A 17,542-nucleotide genomic window follows, 5' to 3' on the forward strand; every position below is an offset into this window, starting at 1 on the left:
CTCTATGCAAATCAATGGCAGATATGGGTCACACAGCTAGTCTCTATCTAGCAGAGGGTTTATGGGAATTTTGAGATGTTGCAAAGTAAGTGTTGTTTTTCTCTTTTCAAGTCGTTGACTGTATTGATAAGCACTGACAGTGACAGTGCCTTAGCTCTTGTACATTAAAAAAGGTAAAAACATGACCCGAGAGGAGAGTCAGAGCCCTCCGCTTTAGATACAGTAAGCGCACAGTACGTGATTTTGTCAAATGATGAGGAGAAACGAAGTGAGGAGCTACAGTTTTCTGACAGCTAAAAAAAAATAAATGGATTCAGTTTACATGTCAGTCTTCTCCCTACTGAGTCTCACCTTGCTGTTTGAGCGACCTGCCATTGACTTTTTCTCAAAATTTAAATCACCACCAGCTGTGAAACATGTTTCCATACTAATTAGACACCCAAAGGCTGTGATTAAACAGAGTTGATACATTGATTCCTCTCTTCTTGTGCTGCCAATGATATGGGAAAAACAAACCTTGGCTTTGTGGATTTTCAGTCAACATTCAATTCAAACAGCATATATGTCAATAAGTTCCACTCTGTATGTCTGACATACAAACGGGAATCACAGTCCCTGCAAATGAGTGTGCGGGACATCCTTCATCTTGACAGGAATACTTGCTTGATTGATAGCTTGTTTGTGCTGAAGGGAGGTTTGTAGAGACACTGGAGCCGCAACATATTCATTCATTGTGAAAAAGGTATGTTAAGTCTTTGGTGTTTGTTTAAGACCTCCTCCCTGTTCCCTCTGGCTTTGCCTAACCCTGCACTGCTCTCAGATATTTCCTGAATCCAGTCGGACCAACGAGGTGGAATCATTTTCCTCCCTCTTAGCTATGATACACCACACTCATCAGCTGTCCTGAAATATAAACGGAAAACTTTGCCTTTTTTAATATATATATATGCTGCAAGTTACATTTTTCTGTCTTAATGTCCTTCAGGAATACAAGGCAAATTGCTTTTAGCTGGCAGCGTGGTTTTAATGAGGGATGCTGACAATGCAAACAAGCCTTTCAATGCAAATTGAATTAAAAGCCTATAAACCCTTTTCCCTACAGTATGAAACACAAAGAAATTCAAAATGTCGAAGTTTCGCTTACTTCAATAATCTAATTGTGTAGGTTTCAAAGAATGAGAGATTAGTCTCACCCAATCATCATTAGCTTGGTATAACATTTAAACAATTTTCAGAGGGGTCATATTTTAATACTTAACCGGGACAGTGTTAGTAGCACAGAAACTTTGCAACCACAAGTACCTTCTTTTGGTGAAATACTTTGCAGCAATTCAAAAAACAGGGGAACTACTTTATGATACTGTACTTCACCACAGCTCTCAAACAATCTTCAGTATGTACACTTAAAGGATAATTCAGGTTTAGTGCAACTTGAGTCTCATTTCCATATTTTTGGCTTTGTCATTGCTGTCAGTAATAATAACACTGTACTCAACCAAGTTCAATACTGAGATCTTGGAACTCAGTGACATTGATAAAAAAAGTCAGACAGGGTGAGAACAGTCAAAAGATCAGACAGGTTGTAAACAAACCCTCAGGTTATCCACAGTCTACAGACTTCAAAGATAACCATATTGTGACCTATTCGTCATTAGGATTTATGCTGTGGGCACCGTGGATATCTCAACCAACTTTCCAATCCATCGGTCTACACCAAAGTGGTGGACTGTCTGACTAACAGCTAGCATGGCTAAAAATAAGGCCCAAGTTAAAATAAACCAGAATTATTCTTAATTTTCATAAAAGAAAAAAAGTGAATGGCTTCCTGTGTGTAACTCTGTGTGGCATTTATTAACCGGGTCAATTTAGAATCAAAACAGTAGTTAACACTCTTTCCCAATTCTTTCTTTAGATGTCATTCCCAGGTTGTTTATCACACTCATAGATGCTAATATTAGTTAGGTTTTGCAATCATTACAGTAAAGTATGTGGCAAATTGTACATTTTCTGGGGTGGTCGTCGTAGGCTACTATGTACATACAATTACAAAATGAGAACTTGTGACAAATGAATGCAAACCAGTCTAGATCAAGTTGAGTTGGTTTCTTGGCCGCTACTGTTGGATTTACACTGTTGTTTTTTTATTCATATGATGAAACACTATATTTGAATTCATGTATAAATGATGTTGAAGAAGAGAGAGTTATTGGTTTCCCAGCCAACCATGAATACAGCAGAACCCAAGATATGATCACAACATGTCTTTGAACCACTCAGCACTGAGTACTACTTTGAGACGTTCCACCTGGAAATCACCCTCCAGACTCTGAACTATTGCAGCGTCTACTGAAGTATTATACTGGTTAGCTAAAGATATAATACAAGTACTGCTTGAAAGTGCAGGTAGGAAGCTTGGCACAAGGTTAGTTTTGTGTTTTAAAAGAAATACTGTAGTTACACATGTAAACAAAGACACTATCCCCGACCTAGCTGAAACCTTTCCAAAAACTGGAGAGGTCTTGAAAAATAGAACACACCTGTACACAAATAGAAGCAAATATATAGAAAATACATTTACACGTGTATAATATACAGTTTTTCATAACCATCTGACTATTAAGATAACACTCTTCATTCAAAAAAATATATGTTATGTCAAAGAAGCAACTCCGCAGCCTGACACACATGTGAGGCTGAATTGGTATGGGTCATTCATGAGAGCGGTTTTCATGTTGTGAATGGGCAAAAGCAGGAGTTTTGCACCACAGTGTTTTATCCCAGGCCCTTTCGGCACCTCCTGAATGGCTCACATTTACAGATACTGATCTCACTGGGACAACCTGTTTTTTTGAATTCTTTAAGGAAGTGAGTACAAACCTAAAAACCACCTAAGATCCACTGTCGACACGCAATAAAACCAACCTTTTAAATCTGTACATATTGCTGTCTGCAGCCAAAAATGTTTACAATTACAGAGTTGTATTTGTGCTTTGTACAAACCCACAGCACAATGAAAGGTAGATTCATAGGTGGCATCCTCAAAAGCTTTGTAGCACAATTTGTCTTTCAGAGTTTGAGGTTGATAATAAAATTATTGGTGCTAGAAAGCTCTCAGGAGAGCTATACTGTCCTTCCTCACCACGGGTTCCCTCACCTTGTCAGAAGAGATAGTTTAAACCAATGTGGCAGTGGCTGATTGGCTTGTCATAATCCCCTTACTTCAACAATACAGTGACAGAGTGTTTTAGGTTTTTAAAAGAACAAAATTAAAGCCCGGATCGAATCTCCACTTCCTTTGGCACAACTTAAAACAATCCATCTGTGCACAACTGCCAACTTCCTGTCTCTGATAGTTGAAATTCTGAAAATATTGTCATCAAGTATTGAGTGGATCTGGCTCTGGAGAGAGCTGACTAATTCTTATTATACATTTGATGAGGGAAGCCTTCCCTGCTTGCATCTTGCATTTAAAACACATGATGCGATCATTTCGATCCCGAGGGACACCACTTAGAAGCGCCTCATCCACGGCTTCGTCTTCATTCTTAGTTGAAAAACTGAGGATAATTTTGTTCCACCTTCAACAGATTGTTTCACGGTCTTCTTGACTTTCTCAATTTCAGGTTATAATTAATGAAAAGTGAGCCAATCTGGGAGTTGGGTGGGGATATTCATTTACTGTCTGTGGAGGGATTCATTTTCAATCTCTTACCTATTTATACAAATTATGACTTTACTTATTTGAATTTGACGCTCAAATTGAATCATGTCCACTATTTTAGCATAAATCATAACCAATCATTAGAATTTTCCTCAAACAGCTGCTGAAACTGAGACCAACATTAAGTGTGCAAGAGAGCTAGACAGACCTGAGGCAGTATGAATGTCCTGTCCAGCTCCATGCAGTCTCCTGTGGCTATACTTGCTCAATCTATACATGAACTTGCTGCTTAGGGATTCATTGCACGACAGAAACCTTTAGTTTGTTTTTCCATTTGGCCAATTCGGGTACAAATCTTAGATAATAAGCAGTTGGAGCGGGCGTTGGATTGGCTTGCACTGGCTGTATTCAGATTGTTTTCTTTGTTATAATCTCAGCTCAGGCGGGAGTACTTAATTAACAGTGCTGAATCCCAAGTGCTTCGGACCTCCACTGTTAGGGCTGTGTAAAAAAATAGACATAACTATTCTGTTTTTTTAAAATGGGACCGATAGAAAGGATGTTTTAAAATCAACTGTTCAATAAAGCATATACCATTTCTTGTTCTTCTCTCTTCTCCGACTAGAATAGTGCTTCATATAAATATCTTTTAGACTCTTTGTAACACTTTTCTTAAAACTATTTTAAAACATGTTCAAATACATTGTAGCATTTTTTATCTTTCACATTTCTTTAAAAAACAAAACAAAAACAAAAAAACAATGCAATTGGAGTCGATACAGGGTTAATATAGCGCTCTTTGTTTAGTCCATCAGTTGTTGTTGAAACTTCCTTCTATCCAGGTTGTGGCACATAGTGGCATTATTGGCACATTGTTCAGAAATACAGTTCATCTTCCACCCACAACATCTCCGTGGGTTCCTTTATCAAATGTCAAGTGTTTTTCTTGAGAACATCCTCGACGTCCACAGTCTTGTCCCACACATCCTGTAAATATACCTATATATATTCTATATCTAAATGACTGTACGTTCCTGGAAATATGGAGTGGCAGCGCCGTGGCTGCTCTGCTTGTCATCTCTAGAAAAATAAATATCTTCACCAGTGTCCAAAGAGTGATCACACTATTTTACAAAAGAAGCTGTTTTTGTGTGTTTTCTTGTTTCCAACTGGATCCTGTGGAGAACAAAAATCACAATTACTACCTCATTATGAGCCCAGCGCAGAATAAAACAATCACTGCAAGACAGATAGGATTCTTAAGACTGCCCTACTTTACACTTCTGTTAAGGGAAACTGGAATTCAGCTCTTGCCTAAAAAAGGTGCTACTCAGTGCCTTTCTCAAACCAGATGAAAGGGCATTTCTGTATTAAAACACAGAACTCTTAATGCTTGCTGTCACATGCTCTTAGAGCTAGGAAACACATTAAATTTGCAGTTTAATAATAAGTATCTTATGTCTTTAAGACCGCAGCAATGGGAGTACGCTGTGTAGAGCTGAGCTGACTGAGACTAATGTGTGTCCAGACAACGGCGAGGCGCTGTCCTCTCACTACGCTACCTGCAGGCGATCTATTCCTTTTAAAATCTGGGTCAATAGCAGACGTTACACCTCCCCTCGGGCTTCCAGCAACACTGTGGGGCCAAAGCATGTGTTTAACTTTCACGCTTTGAATTTCAAATGCAGGCTATTTTGGCATACATTAGCCATGCATAAAAATATGTCACAAGTCAAGTGAAAGTGCCTCTTTACTCCTAGAGATGTTTGAAACAAATGCTATTGGTGTAGGAATGAGAGTGGCAACATAAATATTAATGAAAATGTTTCAGATATGGAGAGTGAAATCATTATCTGTGAGCCTATAGCTTATTAATACTGATATATACATAATTAGTCTCTTATCACAAATACTAAGACCTCTGATGCTGCACTGAACTGGATTTCTCAGCCCTTTTTCATCACTGCACACAAGACGGAAGAATAATCATGTCACAAATAACAAACATATGCCAAGTTCCCTTCTATTCCCAAAGTGGGGCAGCATCACCACAGTGATTGAGGTGGTGGCTAAGGCTCAGATGATGATTTGCAAGGGGACAAAGTGGCACAGTACCCACCAGAGCGTGAATTCAGGAAGTCTCTTCTACTCACAGGAAGTGAACAAGGCCTTCAGCTCGTCAACACGAGATCTCAAACCATTTCTCTGACACAAAGGCCACAGGGATCAGTTGTCTTTCAGTGGGGGAGGGCCTGTAGGATAAAATATGAGAGGTGAGAACATTGTGGACTCATATTGGTGGATGTGATGCAGTTACATGTTTATTATATCTAATCAGTGCTGTATAGGTTGTCAATATCAGTTGGTAGTCAGCTTTTAACCTGAAGTGATTTGAACAGGTGTATTGATAGTCGATACCAAATGAGAACATTTGTTTCAACAGAATTCATAGATCCTCCAAAGCCTACTGTAATAATCTCCCTAGTTATCCTTTAGTGCCACTGTCAACAATCTACTGCTGATCACAGACAAACACAAACAGATAATCACATTCTGATCATAGATTAATCAACAATGGTGAGAGGTTCCACTAATAAAAATGTGTCTATCATTCCACGACTTTAAATAAATAAATAAATCCAGACATTTTGGACTATTTACACCAGATGAATGATCCTACCCTCACTAGCAGCAGAATGAATCTGTTACAGGGTTTGGACACACAGATTAAGTGTGACCATCTTTGCTGGCCCTGCAGCTTAGATGACTGTTACTGTTAATCCACTCAGACAGTAAACACTGTCAAAACTCCACCAAGCTCATTGTTACACTACATACAAAGGACAGTTTCAGGTATAATACCACAATTGTCCAGATTTCTATGTGTGTCAAACACACCTGCCTTGTCAGTTTATATCACCAAGAGACACATCTTCGCCCACAGAGAAGAAAGATTTAAGCTCAGAATGAAACACACCAGTGACTCACCATTGTTACATCTCTTGCCTATTTTTTTTGGTATAAAGCAGCACAGATTAGCTGGGTTGGTAAACATAGATGTGTGCAGTGTGCTGATAGCACAATATATAAATTCTGGGTACTGAAGTTTTTTTTTCAAGTGTATATATATATCTACCTGTCTACCATTTAAAACACTGTCAGGAAGATCAGTGAGATAGAAAATGGCAGTGTAAAGACTTCACGTCCCGTTGGCCTACATCTATAAATTGACTCATTGCACAGCAGCAAAAATCAGCGATTAGATTTACACGTGCCGCTGAAGCCTGCTGAAGCCCAACGCTCAGCCAGGTGTCAGGGGTAGATGGATGAAGAAAAAGACAACGGACAACAGCATTAAAAGCAAACAATTTATGTGCTGATTCGGTCTGACGTGAGCTGATTGTGGTTCAGACTTAACAGAACACGCAAGGAGAAGAGTGGGAGGAATCCAAGCATTGAATGCAAAGAAATATTCACTATGATTGTTATTTCAGCATGCTCTTTGTCATCTGTTTGTCTTTTTTAATGGTTTATAATTTAATGTGTAAGTTATCAGGACAATTATCCACTCATAAAAACATTATTATTATAAGGGAATACACATTGATTTCTTAACCCAATTTAAATTGATCTAGCTCTGCTATTCAGCATGGGGTTTCAGTCCATTGCAACATTAGCGATAATAACTGTAGTGGACAGAGACATCACTTTGGAAAAAGCATAAACAGACTGTGGATATCCAGTGCTGGCTGACTGAAGAAATGTTCCAGTGTGCAACCACCTTTTATGCAATAAAGAGTCCAGGGCCAGAGTACCTGTTTCCATTGTAAGCAGTCTTGTAGACAGGCGTCTGCTGGATCATCTCATCAGTGTAGATGGGCACGGCAGTCCGAACGCACTCATGTGAGCACTGCAGGCTGTCATTGTAGGCAGTGAATATATCCACCTTGCTGGGCACCCGGGCTGGGGTGAAGTCTGTCAAGTTTTGGCAGCTTTCTTCCTGCTGGTGGATCTTGCGCTGATGGCTATTGTGGCGGCCATTTCCCGACTGCGCACAGCTACAAAAACACGCACCAAAGACAAGAAACAAACATAAAATCATACCTTGTACCTTTGGTCACCTACAAGGCTTGACATGACAAAGTAAGTGGTTCTATACACTTAATGTATTTATGAATGAAAAAGTAAAGGAATCTTTCCTACCAGTTTTTAAGGACGAGTGTTGTGATCAAGGCTGCGATAACCATAATAAGAGACACAGTGATTGTGATTATCTGGTGAACTGCCAAACCTGCAGAAAGACAGAAATAAACAAAAGAGCAGAGGATTACAATCATTCGAGGAGGAAATGCTTTCACTCCTGTTGTTCACATCAGAGAGCCCAGCACTTCACTTCTCTTTTATTTCCTGTACTGTACAAACCCACTGCACTCCACTAAGGATCGAGGGCAGCTCACTTGAAAAGTGGAGGATAACAACACAGAACAATTTTGCTCTTCAGTAAATATTGATGACACTGTCATCCTCTGCTATTCATAATTTAAGAGTAATATGAATTATTCCATTACAGTACAGCTGATTGTAATGGATAACCAAGTATAGAGACAACTTATTATTCTTTTGTCATTAAAATGAGAAAATTAGTTGTTATTGTTTGACTGTGTTATGGCTCTGTATACTGGTCCTAACTTCTAAAGTAAGACCTTCCCTGTTGGCTTTCCAATTTTACTTTTCAAACTAAAAGTACCTCAGTAGATTTCACCCTAAGGCTTTTATGTTTATTTAAACATTAAGGGAGAACAAATGACTTGATATGCTACATCAAATAAAATATTTGATCAAAAGGAGATCCTGGTGCATAGTCTGAATGCTTTGAAAACCCACACAGGTATGTTAATGGGTCCGTCAGGGTAGACGGATGAGAATACACACAGACAAGCACTGCAGCTCGTTTGATAGAGCAATAAATTAGGTGTTCTGAGCTTCGTAGAGGCACGCAAAATACATGTGTTGAATTTAAATCAGTTCGAATGCCAAAATGTGTTTTATGAATGAACAGCTAATAAAAGAGACACTAGACGTGTAAGATAAGACATTTAAAACAATATCAAGTCAAATATTTTATGTGAGCCCTGCTAGCACAACTCACATCATTCACAGCAGTTGCTTTATACCCTGTTTAACAACATTACAGACAACCTGATAAACTTCATTGGAATGAAATTAATATTTTAAAGGCACACAATCAAGAAATTGTCTTTCAACAGTTCTCAAGACAATGCAGGCTACTTAAAGTTGCATTGATTCAGTTTTATCTGAAAAGTGCTATCAGCTTAAATATGGTGAAATTGCTAACATATTGGACTGAACATAATATTTACTCTCTTATTGGCTCTGTTTTGGTCTCCACCAGTTCCAGAAAAAAAATATCTGCTACATCCTCCTCTAGTACTAATCACTAACTACGTGTGCTTGCTGTTTGGTGCTGGGCAGATAAGATACAGTGACTTCATTAGCTTCATTAGCAGCTTTCTCATCAGCTGCACCTGTAATTAAGAGTTAAGGGGCTAAAATGGTCTGTAGAGCTGATGGGAATTGCAAACGTGGTGATAAATTGTCACTACAAGTAACCTTTTCATTAGACAGTTGATTGATCCAATGCAAATTAAAAATAAAAAATAAAAAAAAGAATAGTGCTGCTGTAAGAAACTCTGCTCTTTACTAAATATCTGAACCACAGATAATATGTGACAACATGAAGTAGTAATTCCTGCCAGAACTTCTCCACAGGTAACACGCTTTCTCTTCAAGCACAAACTGTTACTTCTCATGATAAACTGGGCTGTTTAAGATCTACTTGCCCCCATTATAGAAAATCACTGTTTGAACAAAATTAAAATCTTAATACAGTGCTATTAAAAAGACAGCAGGATACTGGTTGAGAAAAATGGTAAGTTGTACTGACTGGATGCTTTATTTTAAAATACTGTTAATAGAGAATAAACACACTTGAATTGGTGAATTTCATTGATGTTGTTAGATTATAGCCTGTTTTGCTAAACTGTCTGGACAATGTAAATCCATAAATGGTCATAAAATTATGACCATTCTTTAAATGAGGGGCTATGCATCCTTTCGCTAACAGTATGCATTGCATCCAGTTTGACAATGTAACCAGCTTGAATGTGAACCAGAGGTTCTCTGTTTGCTTCCTTTGTTCTGTATGACTAAAGTACAACATTATTGTTCTTACCTAAACCCTTAAGACTCCTGTGTATGCTGATCTCTCACTTTTGCCAGGGGACAGTAATCCACAAGCAAAATACATGTCTAAAGTGAGGATTAGTGTGAGCCTATTCATCTGCACTGTATGGTAAGTGTGTTGTGTATGTGTGTGGGTGAGTGATAGAGCATGAGACGGGCTCGGACACAATGACATACGGCAGCAGGTGACATACAGCAGGAGGCAGAGGAAAAAAAACTAAAAAGAAAAGATGCCGTGATGAAAATGCTCACGTGGGCCTTATACATCTCACCTCTCCATCAGCCAGCTGCCTAGCTGCTGATCTAAGCCAATTTGTCTTCAGAGGGCTCAAAAGGAAGTGCTGGTCGGTCATTTTGGAAAGGCGCACTCCCTCTCTTCTGCCTGTCTGCTGCCTGGACAGCCCTCATAATAAACTTCTGTGGGCTGGGCCATGCAAAAGGCAGGGCCATGGAAAAGGCAGGCCGGGTCAAGCTTGGATTAATGATATCTCAGGCTGGCTCAGGGATACCTTACCTTACCAAGCGCAATCAAATTCCCTTGACAAGGCAAAGGCACATAACTTATCTAGAAAGTCATTTGCATTTCCCTCATATCCCATCTCTATCTTCCCTCCTCTCCTGGTCTGCCTGTCTCCGGCTGACGTCAGTGCTGTTAAGTTGGATGTATTCAGTTATAAATTAACATCTGTCTAAGTGCAGGCATAATAGAGCTTGCCCCCGACCTTGATCAATAGCTTAAGTCTCTACTGAGAATTGTTTCATTTTATATTGATGTCAGGCACAGGCCATTCAGGAGATTTCCAATCAAAAGCTGAACTTTGCACACTGCTGTCATAGAGTAAAAACAACTACTGAACAAAAGACATCCATGCTGAGCAGTGATTTAATACCAGAGGAATCCATTTGGCTCAGCTGGTAAACATGCATTTATGCTGTGTGTAGATTACTTGTTTTATGCTACATGTTTTCAGGGTATTTAAGTCAACATAGCTCATTAGGAGTTATTTCAGGCTGCTTTTTGGAGCCAAAAATATGCATACTTCAGTATGGAGTAACTCTTTAATGAAACAAATGAACCCAGGACTGTGAGGTCCAGCAACACAAACACCAACATTAAGTCCATTATAACTTATTTTCAGGGTAGTACGTTTAGGGGTGCAGGGATAATAGAGCAGATAATGACATGGGTGACAAATGCGAGTGCAGAGGCCAGTTCTATTCTCATCCAAAACTGCCAGTTAGAGGGAGGGAAATTTGGCCTGGCTAGCTCAAACTCATTGTGTTCTGGCAGTCAGGTTGAAAAATCACCTTTGGCAGTCACCTTGCTTTAGAGATACCCGGTTAGGTTTTGTTTGGTCAAATCACTGCCAAACAAAGGGAGTGAGTGGGAGATAGATACAGAGAGAAAGAGACAGAGAAAAAAAGGAAAGGACTAAAAGGGATACAGAGGGGAGGGGACAGCTAGCTCGTGACCTCTGTGGCAGCAGGATTTGTGCCCCCCTCAATGCTCCCAGCAAGAAATAAATGAGATTTTGGGCCTTCTTGGCCATGACAGTTTGATGAAGATGTCAAAGAAAAGCATAGTGGTTAAATGAAATCTCTCTGTGCTGCCCACTTTTTATAAAAGATCTCCAGCTTAGAAGCAAAAACACAGTGGGCGGTCAATAACTGTGCATAGCAGGTAATAGGTTTGTAACACCTTTGAAAAACTCCTCAGTATGGTTTCTACCATTGGCACATTACATTATCTTGGCATTTTCAGGCCGAATACATTAAAGCTGTGTTGTGAATCTTTAGTAATGCAATGTTTGCCTCAAAAAAAACATTTTAATGGCCAACACTCAGCAAAAAGGTCAAGATGTTAACTTAAAATACAACCTTGCCTGTAGGACGTTACAAATGTGAAATGCCTGTTTTAAAACAAAGCCTAACAACTCAGCAAAATGTAACAATGGAACAAATGACTTTGTCTAATATGAGAGATGATAAACCCAGAGACTTATAACCAGACTCTGCAGTCTCCCTCAGCTATACAGAAGCTTTTGAGCTAATTGCTTTAGTTTTAAGACCCTCAACCTTGGAAGCACATATGGATGGTTCAGTCTCGCTGCTCTCATCAACCTTGGTTCCAGATGAGAGAGGCAGCTGTTTTCAGTAAAAAGAAAAGCTTTGATTGATCCACTGTGCTTGTAGTTACCTGAAGAGAACCAAGACAACGACAAAGTTAGCAACTAGCTGGTGAATGTAGTGGAGCTTTTAGTAGCTAAAGGTACTGATATTTCCCCTAAGACTTAGTGGAAACGAAAACAGTGCTAAAAGGAGAATGAATATTGAACTTGGGGTCTGCTGGATGTGTGAAAAGAGAACATATTTGACATGTTTGTCATAACAACCTTTGGGTGATAAAATGTCCCTGTTGTGCTTACAACGTGTTCTGCGGCACCCAAGTGTCAAAAATATATATAATAATGCTGCTTTAGGCTCAGTCAGAGAAACGTGCAATACATTTACAACTCTGCATGTTTCTTAATTTGTGAACTAGTAATTAGTGCTTTGTTGCTGTATTTAGCTCTAAATTTGGTTCATTTGTGTTTTAGTGATTGAAATAATCATCCAGTGTTCAGGCAGGAATGCAACCATTTGCAAGTCTCACAGTTGTTATTTGCTAATGTTGGTCATACTGTATGGAAGCATCAAAATTAAGCTGAAAACAACAAAAAGTCCAGATTGTGGCTGCTGAGACAAGATAATATTGAAATACTATTTCAATGTGAAAACACAGACCAGTCTAGTTACAAAATAATGTAATTGTTGAAATGTGGTTTATGTTAAAAATAACAAATTTGTGAAGTGCATATTGTTACAGTAACCAAAGACAATTCAGCATTGGCATGCAACCATTTGACCTTGCTGACTTCCTGAATTGTTAACCTGCAATTTACACAGTGAATTATGTGACAGCAGCTAAACGGCAGGCAGTTTGTCCTCTGAGTAACAATGCTATAACAAGGCAATCCTGGACAAATGATGAGGGAAAGAGAATGACTATTTAATTACTATGCATATATATGTATATATGAGTTATTGTGAGTAAGCCCTATCAATCATCCAATGCAAAGAACCATTTAGGGCTAATGGTGCCTACACCCACGCAGTGTTGGCTAAAAAGGTTAAAAATGTGGGAGAGGCCCCTCATTTGTAAAGCAGAGTGCATCTTACAGAGGTTGAGCCACCTGACTAACACACTACAATGCACATTTGTACAGGCATATTCAATACATGCTAATTTGCTGTATGACCCCTCCAAGATCGCCTCACCTACTACTGGGCACCTGAGCAGGGCAGGTTGGGGGAAGACGTCTATCAAAGGCGGCCTACTGATAGTTAGGAATTGCCAATTAACGTTGGAGTCAAAGTGTCAATCTAGGCTGATTTCCACTGAGCCACCAAGCAATCTAAAACACTTATTGAAGAAAAGGAAGAGAGAGAGAGAGAGAGAGAGAGAGAGAGAGAGAGAGAGACGAATGGGAGGGAGAGAGAAGGGGAAAGTTGAAGAGTGAGATCAGAAACAATTACTCTACATGTCTTTTCTCACAATGTCAAAGGCATCGCTGTATAATTCAGTCAGGCTGGATGGCAAAAACTAGAATGGCCCAAAAAAAGGAGGTTATCAAAGTATATGGCTTACAGGTGGATACACTCCTGTGTGCCAAACTGTAACAGGCAGAGTAAGGAACACACAATGGCTCATCCTGTTAGCAGCAGACAAATGGAAATGACGGCAATTTTCGGGTGGGTGTAAAATGGCATTTCTGCTAAAGCAGCTTCCATCAACCATCCTGAAGTCTGTGTAATGTCATGTTGGTGACAGGAGGTATTTTTCATCAAACAAAGCTTAGCTTAATTGTTCAGCGGGCGAATGAGCTGGGAAACATATCGGGCACCTGCAATGGATTGGAGTCCAATTCGTCTGCCTACTCTATCCTCTCTGTCTTTGCTGTCATTTTGGAAACTGGAAATCTCTCACAGACTAAAATAAATAAATGAGTTTGAAAAAAGGGGGTCATATTAAAATCCTGCCCTTATCCTTCTGATTGGCAGAGCAGTCTCCCGTATCCAAAATAGTGTCTCAGTCAACATCTGCACTTCTCTTCCTTCAGGCAGGTGTGTCAAGCCATGGAGAAAGAGTCGAGCAGCGGAGAGACAGAAAGTGAAACAGCATCTGCTCAGTCTGCCCCCTTCATCTCCTCTTGGCTGAGTTTTCTGTAAATCAGGGAAAGGGGGTTTGACTCTGCACGCCTGTCACCAGGCATCAGCGTTTAAGTCCAGATTTAACGCTTGAGAAAAGGAGATTCATTTTTACCCAGTTTATTGGGAGTCAATACAGAGAGTAATGGCAAATTTATTGGATTGCCATGGAAACTGTTGGGAAAAGTGGTTTCTCGATGACTCTGTGTGTCTCTCATTGTTGAAGAGGCTGTATTGTACGCCTCTACAAATCTAGCACAGGTCAAAATTCTGCATTACAATGTTCACTGAGCTCACTCACTCAAAATGGATTCCTGAGACACAACATGCATTTTACATGTGCGCACTTTGCTCTACAGACTTACCTATTTACTCCATTCACCTATCCCTCCATTCCCTTAGCATACTTAATGGCGTGATGTGAATTGTTGCCAGATGGATCTATTTCCTTTTAAACAGCTTCTGACTCATACACTGGGTGTCGTCTTTTATTCCAGTCACTAAACATGTCGGTTTCAGGAAGCACGACCATGCAGTTCTACTGTATCTTGCAGAAACACATGGTTCCTTTTGTTTACTCCACACAACCCTGTAACATTTAACCTTGCTACTCTAAGATCATCTGACAAGACCCGAGTTATCAGTGGTGGCTTTACTGACTGCAGTTTTAATCATCTCATACCCATAATGGAGCTGACAGCTCCATCTGCGTAGAGTAGAGGGGGGTCGCCATTACTAGCAGCACAATCACCAGGAACAATCAGTGAGCATCTGGAGGCACCACAGATATAACCCTCCCAGCCGTCACCCCTCACCTCCCCCTTCTCCTCCCACCGCCTGTATGACGGCCACATCGCTGTGAGAGTGAGATCAACAGGAGCCAACCACTGAGATCTGTGGCATCCCGTCTAACTCCTGTCCAACCTGACTGAGATAATGCACAATGATCAATTCTAATAGTGAGTATGCACACTGGTGGTACACTGTCAATGCAGGAAAACACACATTGAAGTTATTAACCAGGCAAGGCTGAATTGTCTGTGGCTACTTACTACTATGCTACTGTGTTATTTTAATTTAGGGCAGGGCCTGATAACAGATTTATAGCTACCTACAGCAAGGCTGCAAGTCATTAAACTTCAACTGAGACCCGTGTACTGACAGCTGACACTGGCAATTGGATAACTGCATGAAAATAGTGTAAAAAAAGAAATTCAAACTAGTTTAATGAGACAGAAAGCATGGAAAGGGGATTTGCTAAAGGCCTGTAGGCAACAATAACTTCTTTATCTTAGGAGAGGGTATGAACTTGTTGGATTTTCTGCAATGACAGAAAGAGTTGTCCCTTTTGTTGTCCTGCACCACCAATGCCAACAGTGAGTGGGAGTAAAGACACATACAGTAGCCTGCAGTCAAAAAGCGTATCACACACGAGCTGTGGAGAGCTGTTGTGTTCTTTCTCTGTGTCATTAATGTCGCTGGTTTCAAACCAAAGCAAGCCGCCACAAATGTCACACGAGATGAAACTAATGAAACAAGCACGGAAGTTGCTCAGGCATGTGGATGTAAAGTCTATGGCTCATTTCTGCACAGTGACCGAAGGCACATTTGTTTCAATCCTAGCTGGATCTTCATCAGGCCATTTTCATTTGTTAAATATGCAGTGCTTAATGTTCATTATTAATAATAATATATGAATAAAATGTTCTATAAAACATTATTCCAAGAAAAAAATAAGAGTTAATTCCAAAGATGTCCAAAGATTTTCTCTTATTCCCAAAACACACTGACTAACCTTATTCAGACCGATAAGGAGAAAAAAAACAGAGAGAGTAACAATTGATAGACAAGTTACATTTTCATTTAATTCATTTCAAAGACCCAGTGTGTATGATTTAGTTTGCTCTATTTACTGAATTTGGCAGAAATGGAATAATGATATGCATGTACATTCACCTGCAAAATCACCTGAAAATAAAAATTGTTTTTTTGCAACAACGAGCTGAATAGTTGAATATTCAGATTACAGCCAGTCTCCACATAAATGTGGTTTTAATGTGGCTTATTTTCTGATCACTGACATCGTTGTCATGGCAACATTAACTGCTAGAAAGCAAATGCAATGTTGTTGCAGATACAGAATGCATCTTGTTTCCTCTTGTACGCAATTTAAAAAAACAGACTTTGTCATGATTAAATGTTATTTTACTATCACCAGTCCTTCCGGACCACTGACCTTGACCTGACTGAATTAGGTGCAGACATTTGCTGGACATAGCTGGTACCAGATACATGGATGAAATTAAAATTACCCTGCACAGAAAATTTAATGAGGAGATTCTGCCTGTTGGTCCAAAGTGTGTGTGTGTGTGTGTGTGTGTGTTTATCATCCAGCGAGAACATCTGACTTAATGTCCGGAGACATTTTATTTAAAGAGGCAGGAAACTTTGACAATTTTTCCAGTGTGCTCTGGAGCTCGCCGCTCTGAGTTTCTTTTCTACCTTCACAGCGAAACAAGTGGAACAGACTGTCAAAGGTGCATCATCACTTGATGTATTAATGATTACATTGGACCACAGTCGAGATAGAGACTGGAAGATCCAGACTATAGTTCAACGTGTACAGTACTTCTATGTGCAAGAGGCATCTTGGAATGATTGCCTCCCCCGTCTCCCTACCTCCGTCCACAAACAAGCACTTGCATCTATGTTTGACAGTGATGTGCACACACCCACGCACACACAGTGTGAGATGATTATGGTCATGATACGCACATGCCTTACGTAGCGAGGATAAAGTAGACTAATGGCTTGCAGTTGTGCTGGTTGCCTACAGTATTGATGACTCATAGTGACTTAGTCCATGCAGCCTGTTTATACTGCAGGGGCGAATGCACATACAGTAATCACACAGTTATGTATGATATAAAATATTAAGAAAATATAAGAAAATAATATAAAAGTATATATAGAAAAAAACATTTTACTGCTCAAATGGTTTATTCATGGTGTCTATGAATGGTAACTGTTGGTCACCGTTCTACAGATAATACAGACATGTCATGAGCCACTTGTCATTTCTACATCAGTGCTTTTAGATTACAATTAGCTGTGATGTCAGGGCGGCTGTGATCGTTTCTCCCAGAGGTTTACTCTGAGCTGAGGTACGTCTGTTTGAGATGCTGGATGAGAAAGACACAGAGAAAAAGGGAGAGCAGCTTACATGCACACTGATCCTCTGATTACTGGAGTAATCAAATAGTGAGAACACTTTTTTTAGCATGATCTTGATGACTTTCTCCGTACATTGGGCACACCTGATATTCATGGAGTTGCATGTTTTGCACCCTGTCCTTGTATGTATTTGAA

At 39.7% G+C, this 17,542-nt stretch overlaps 1 protein-coding gene across 2 annotated transcripts in view; it reads right to left on the minus strand.

The window, feature by feature from the left end:
• Positions 1 to 331: 331 nt before the first annotated feature.
• ajap1 (adherens junctions associated protein 1) overlaps positions 332 to 17,542 on the minus strand; it is a 43,985-nt gene continuing 26,774 nt past the window's right edge. The window contains exons 3-6 of one of the 2 annotated variants that reach the window (XR_002042221.2): positions 7,865 to 7,952; positions 7,477 to 7,719; positions 5,781 to 5,913; positions 332 to 4,837 (exon numbers count right to left, since the gene is read on the minus strand). Coding sequence is in view for 1 of the 2 variants with exons in the window: in XM_019263441.2 (XP_019118986.1) it covers positions 5,841 to 5,913; positions 7,477 to 7,719; positions 7,865 to 7,952 (404 nt within the window). In the remaining variant the exon portion in view is untranslated. The remainder of the gene's footprint in view (positions 4,838 to 5,780; positions 5,914 to 7,476; positions 7,720 to 7,864; positions 7,953 to 17,542) is intronic. The other variant, XM_019263441.2, reaches the window with a different exon arrangement.

The sequence above is a fragment of the Larimichthys crocea genome, chromosome XV, assembly GCF_000972845.2.
Source record: "Larimichthys crocea isolate SSNF chromosome XV, L_crocea_2.0, whole genome shotgun sequence".
NCBI classification, from domain to species: domain Eukaryota; kingdom Metazoa; phylum Chordata; class Actinopteri; family Sciaenidae; genus Larimichthys; species Larimichthys crocea.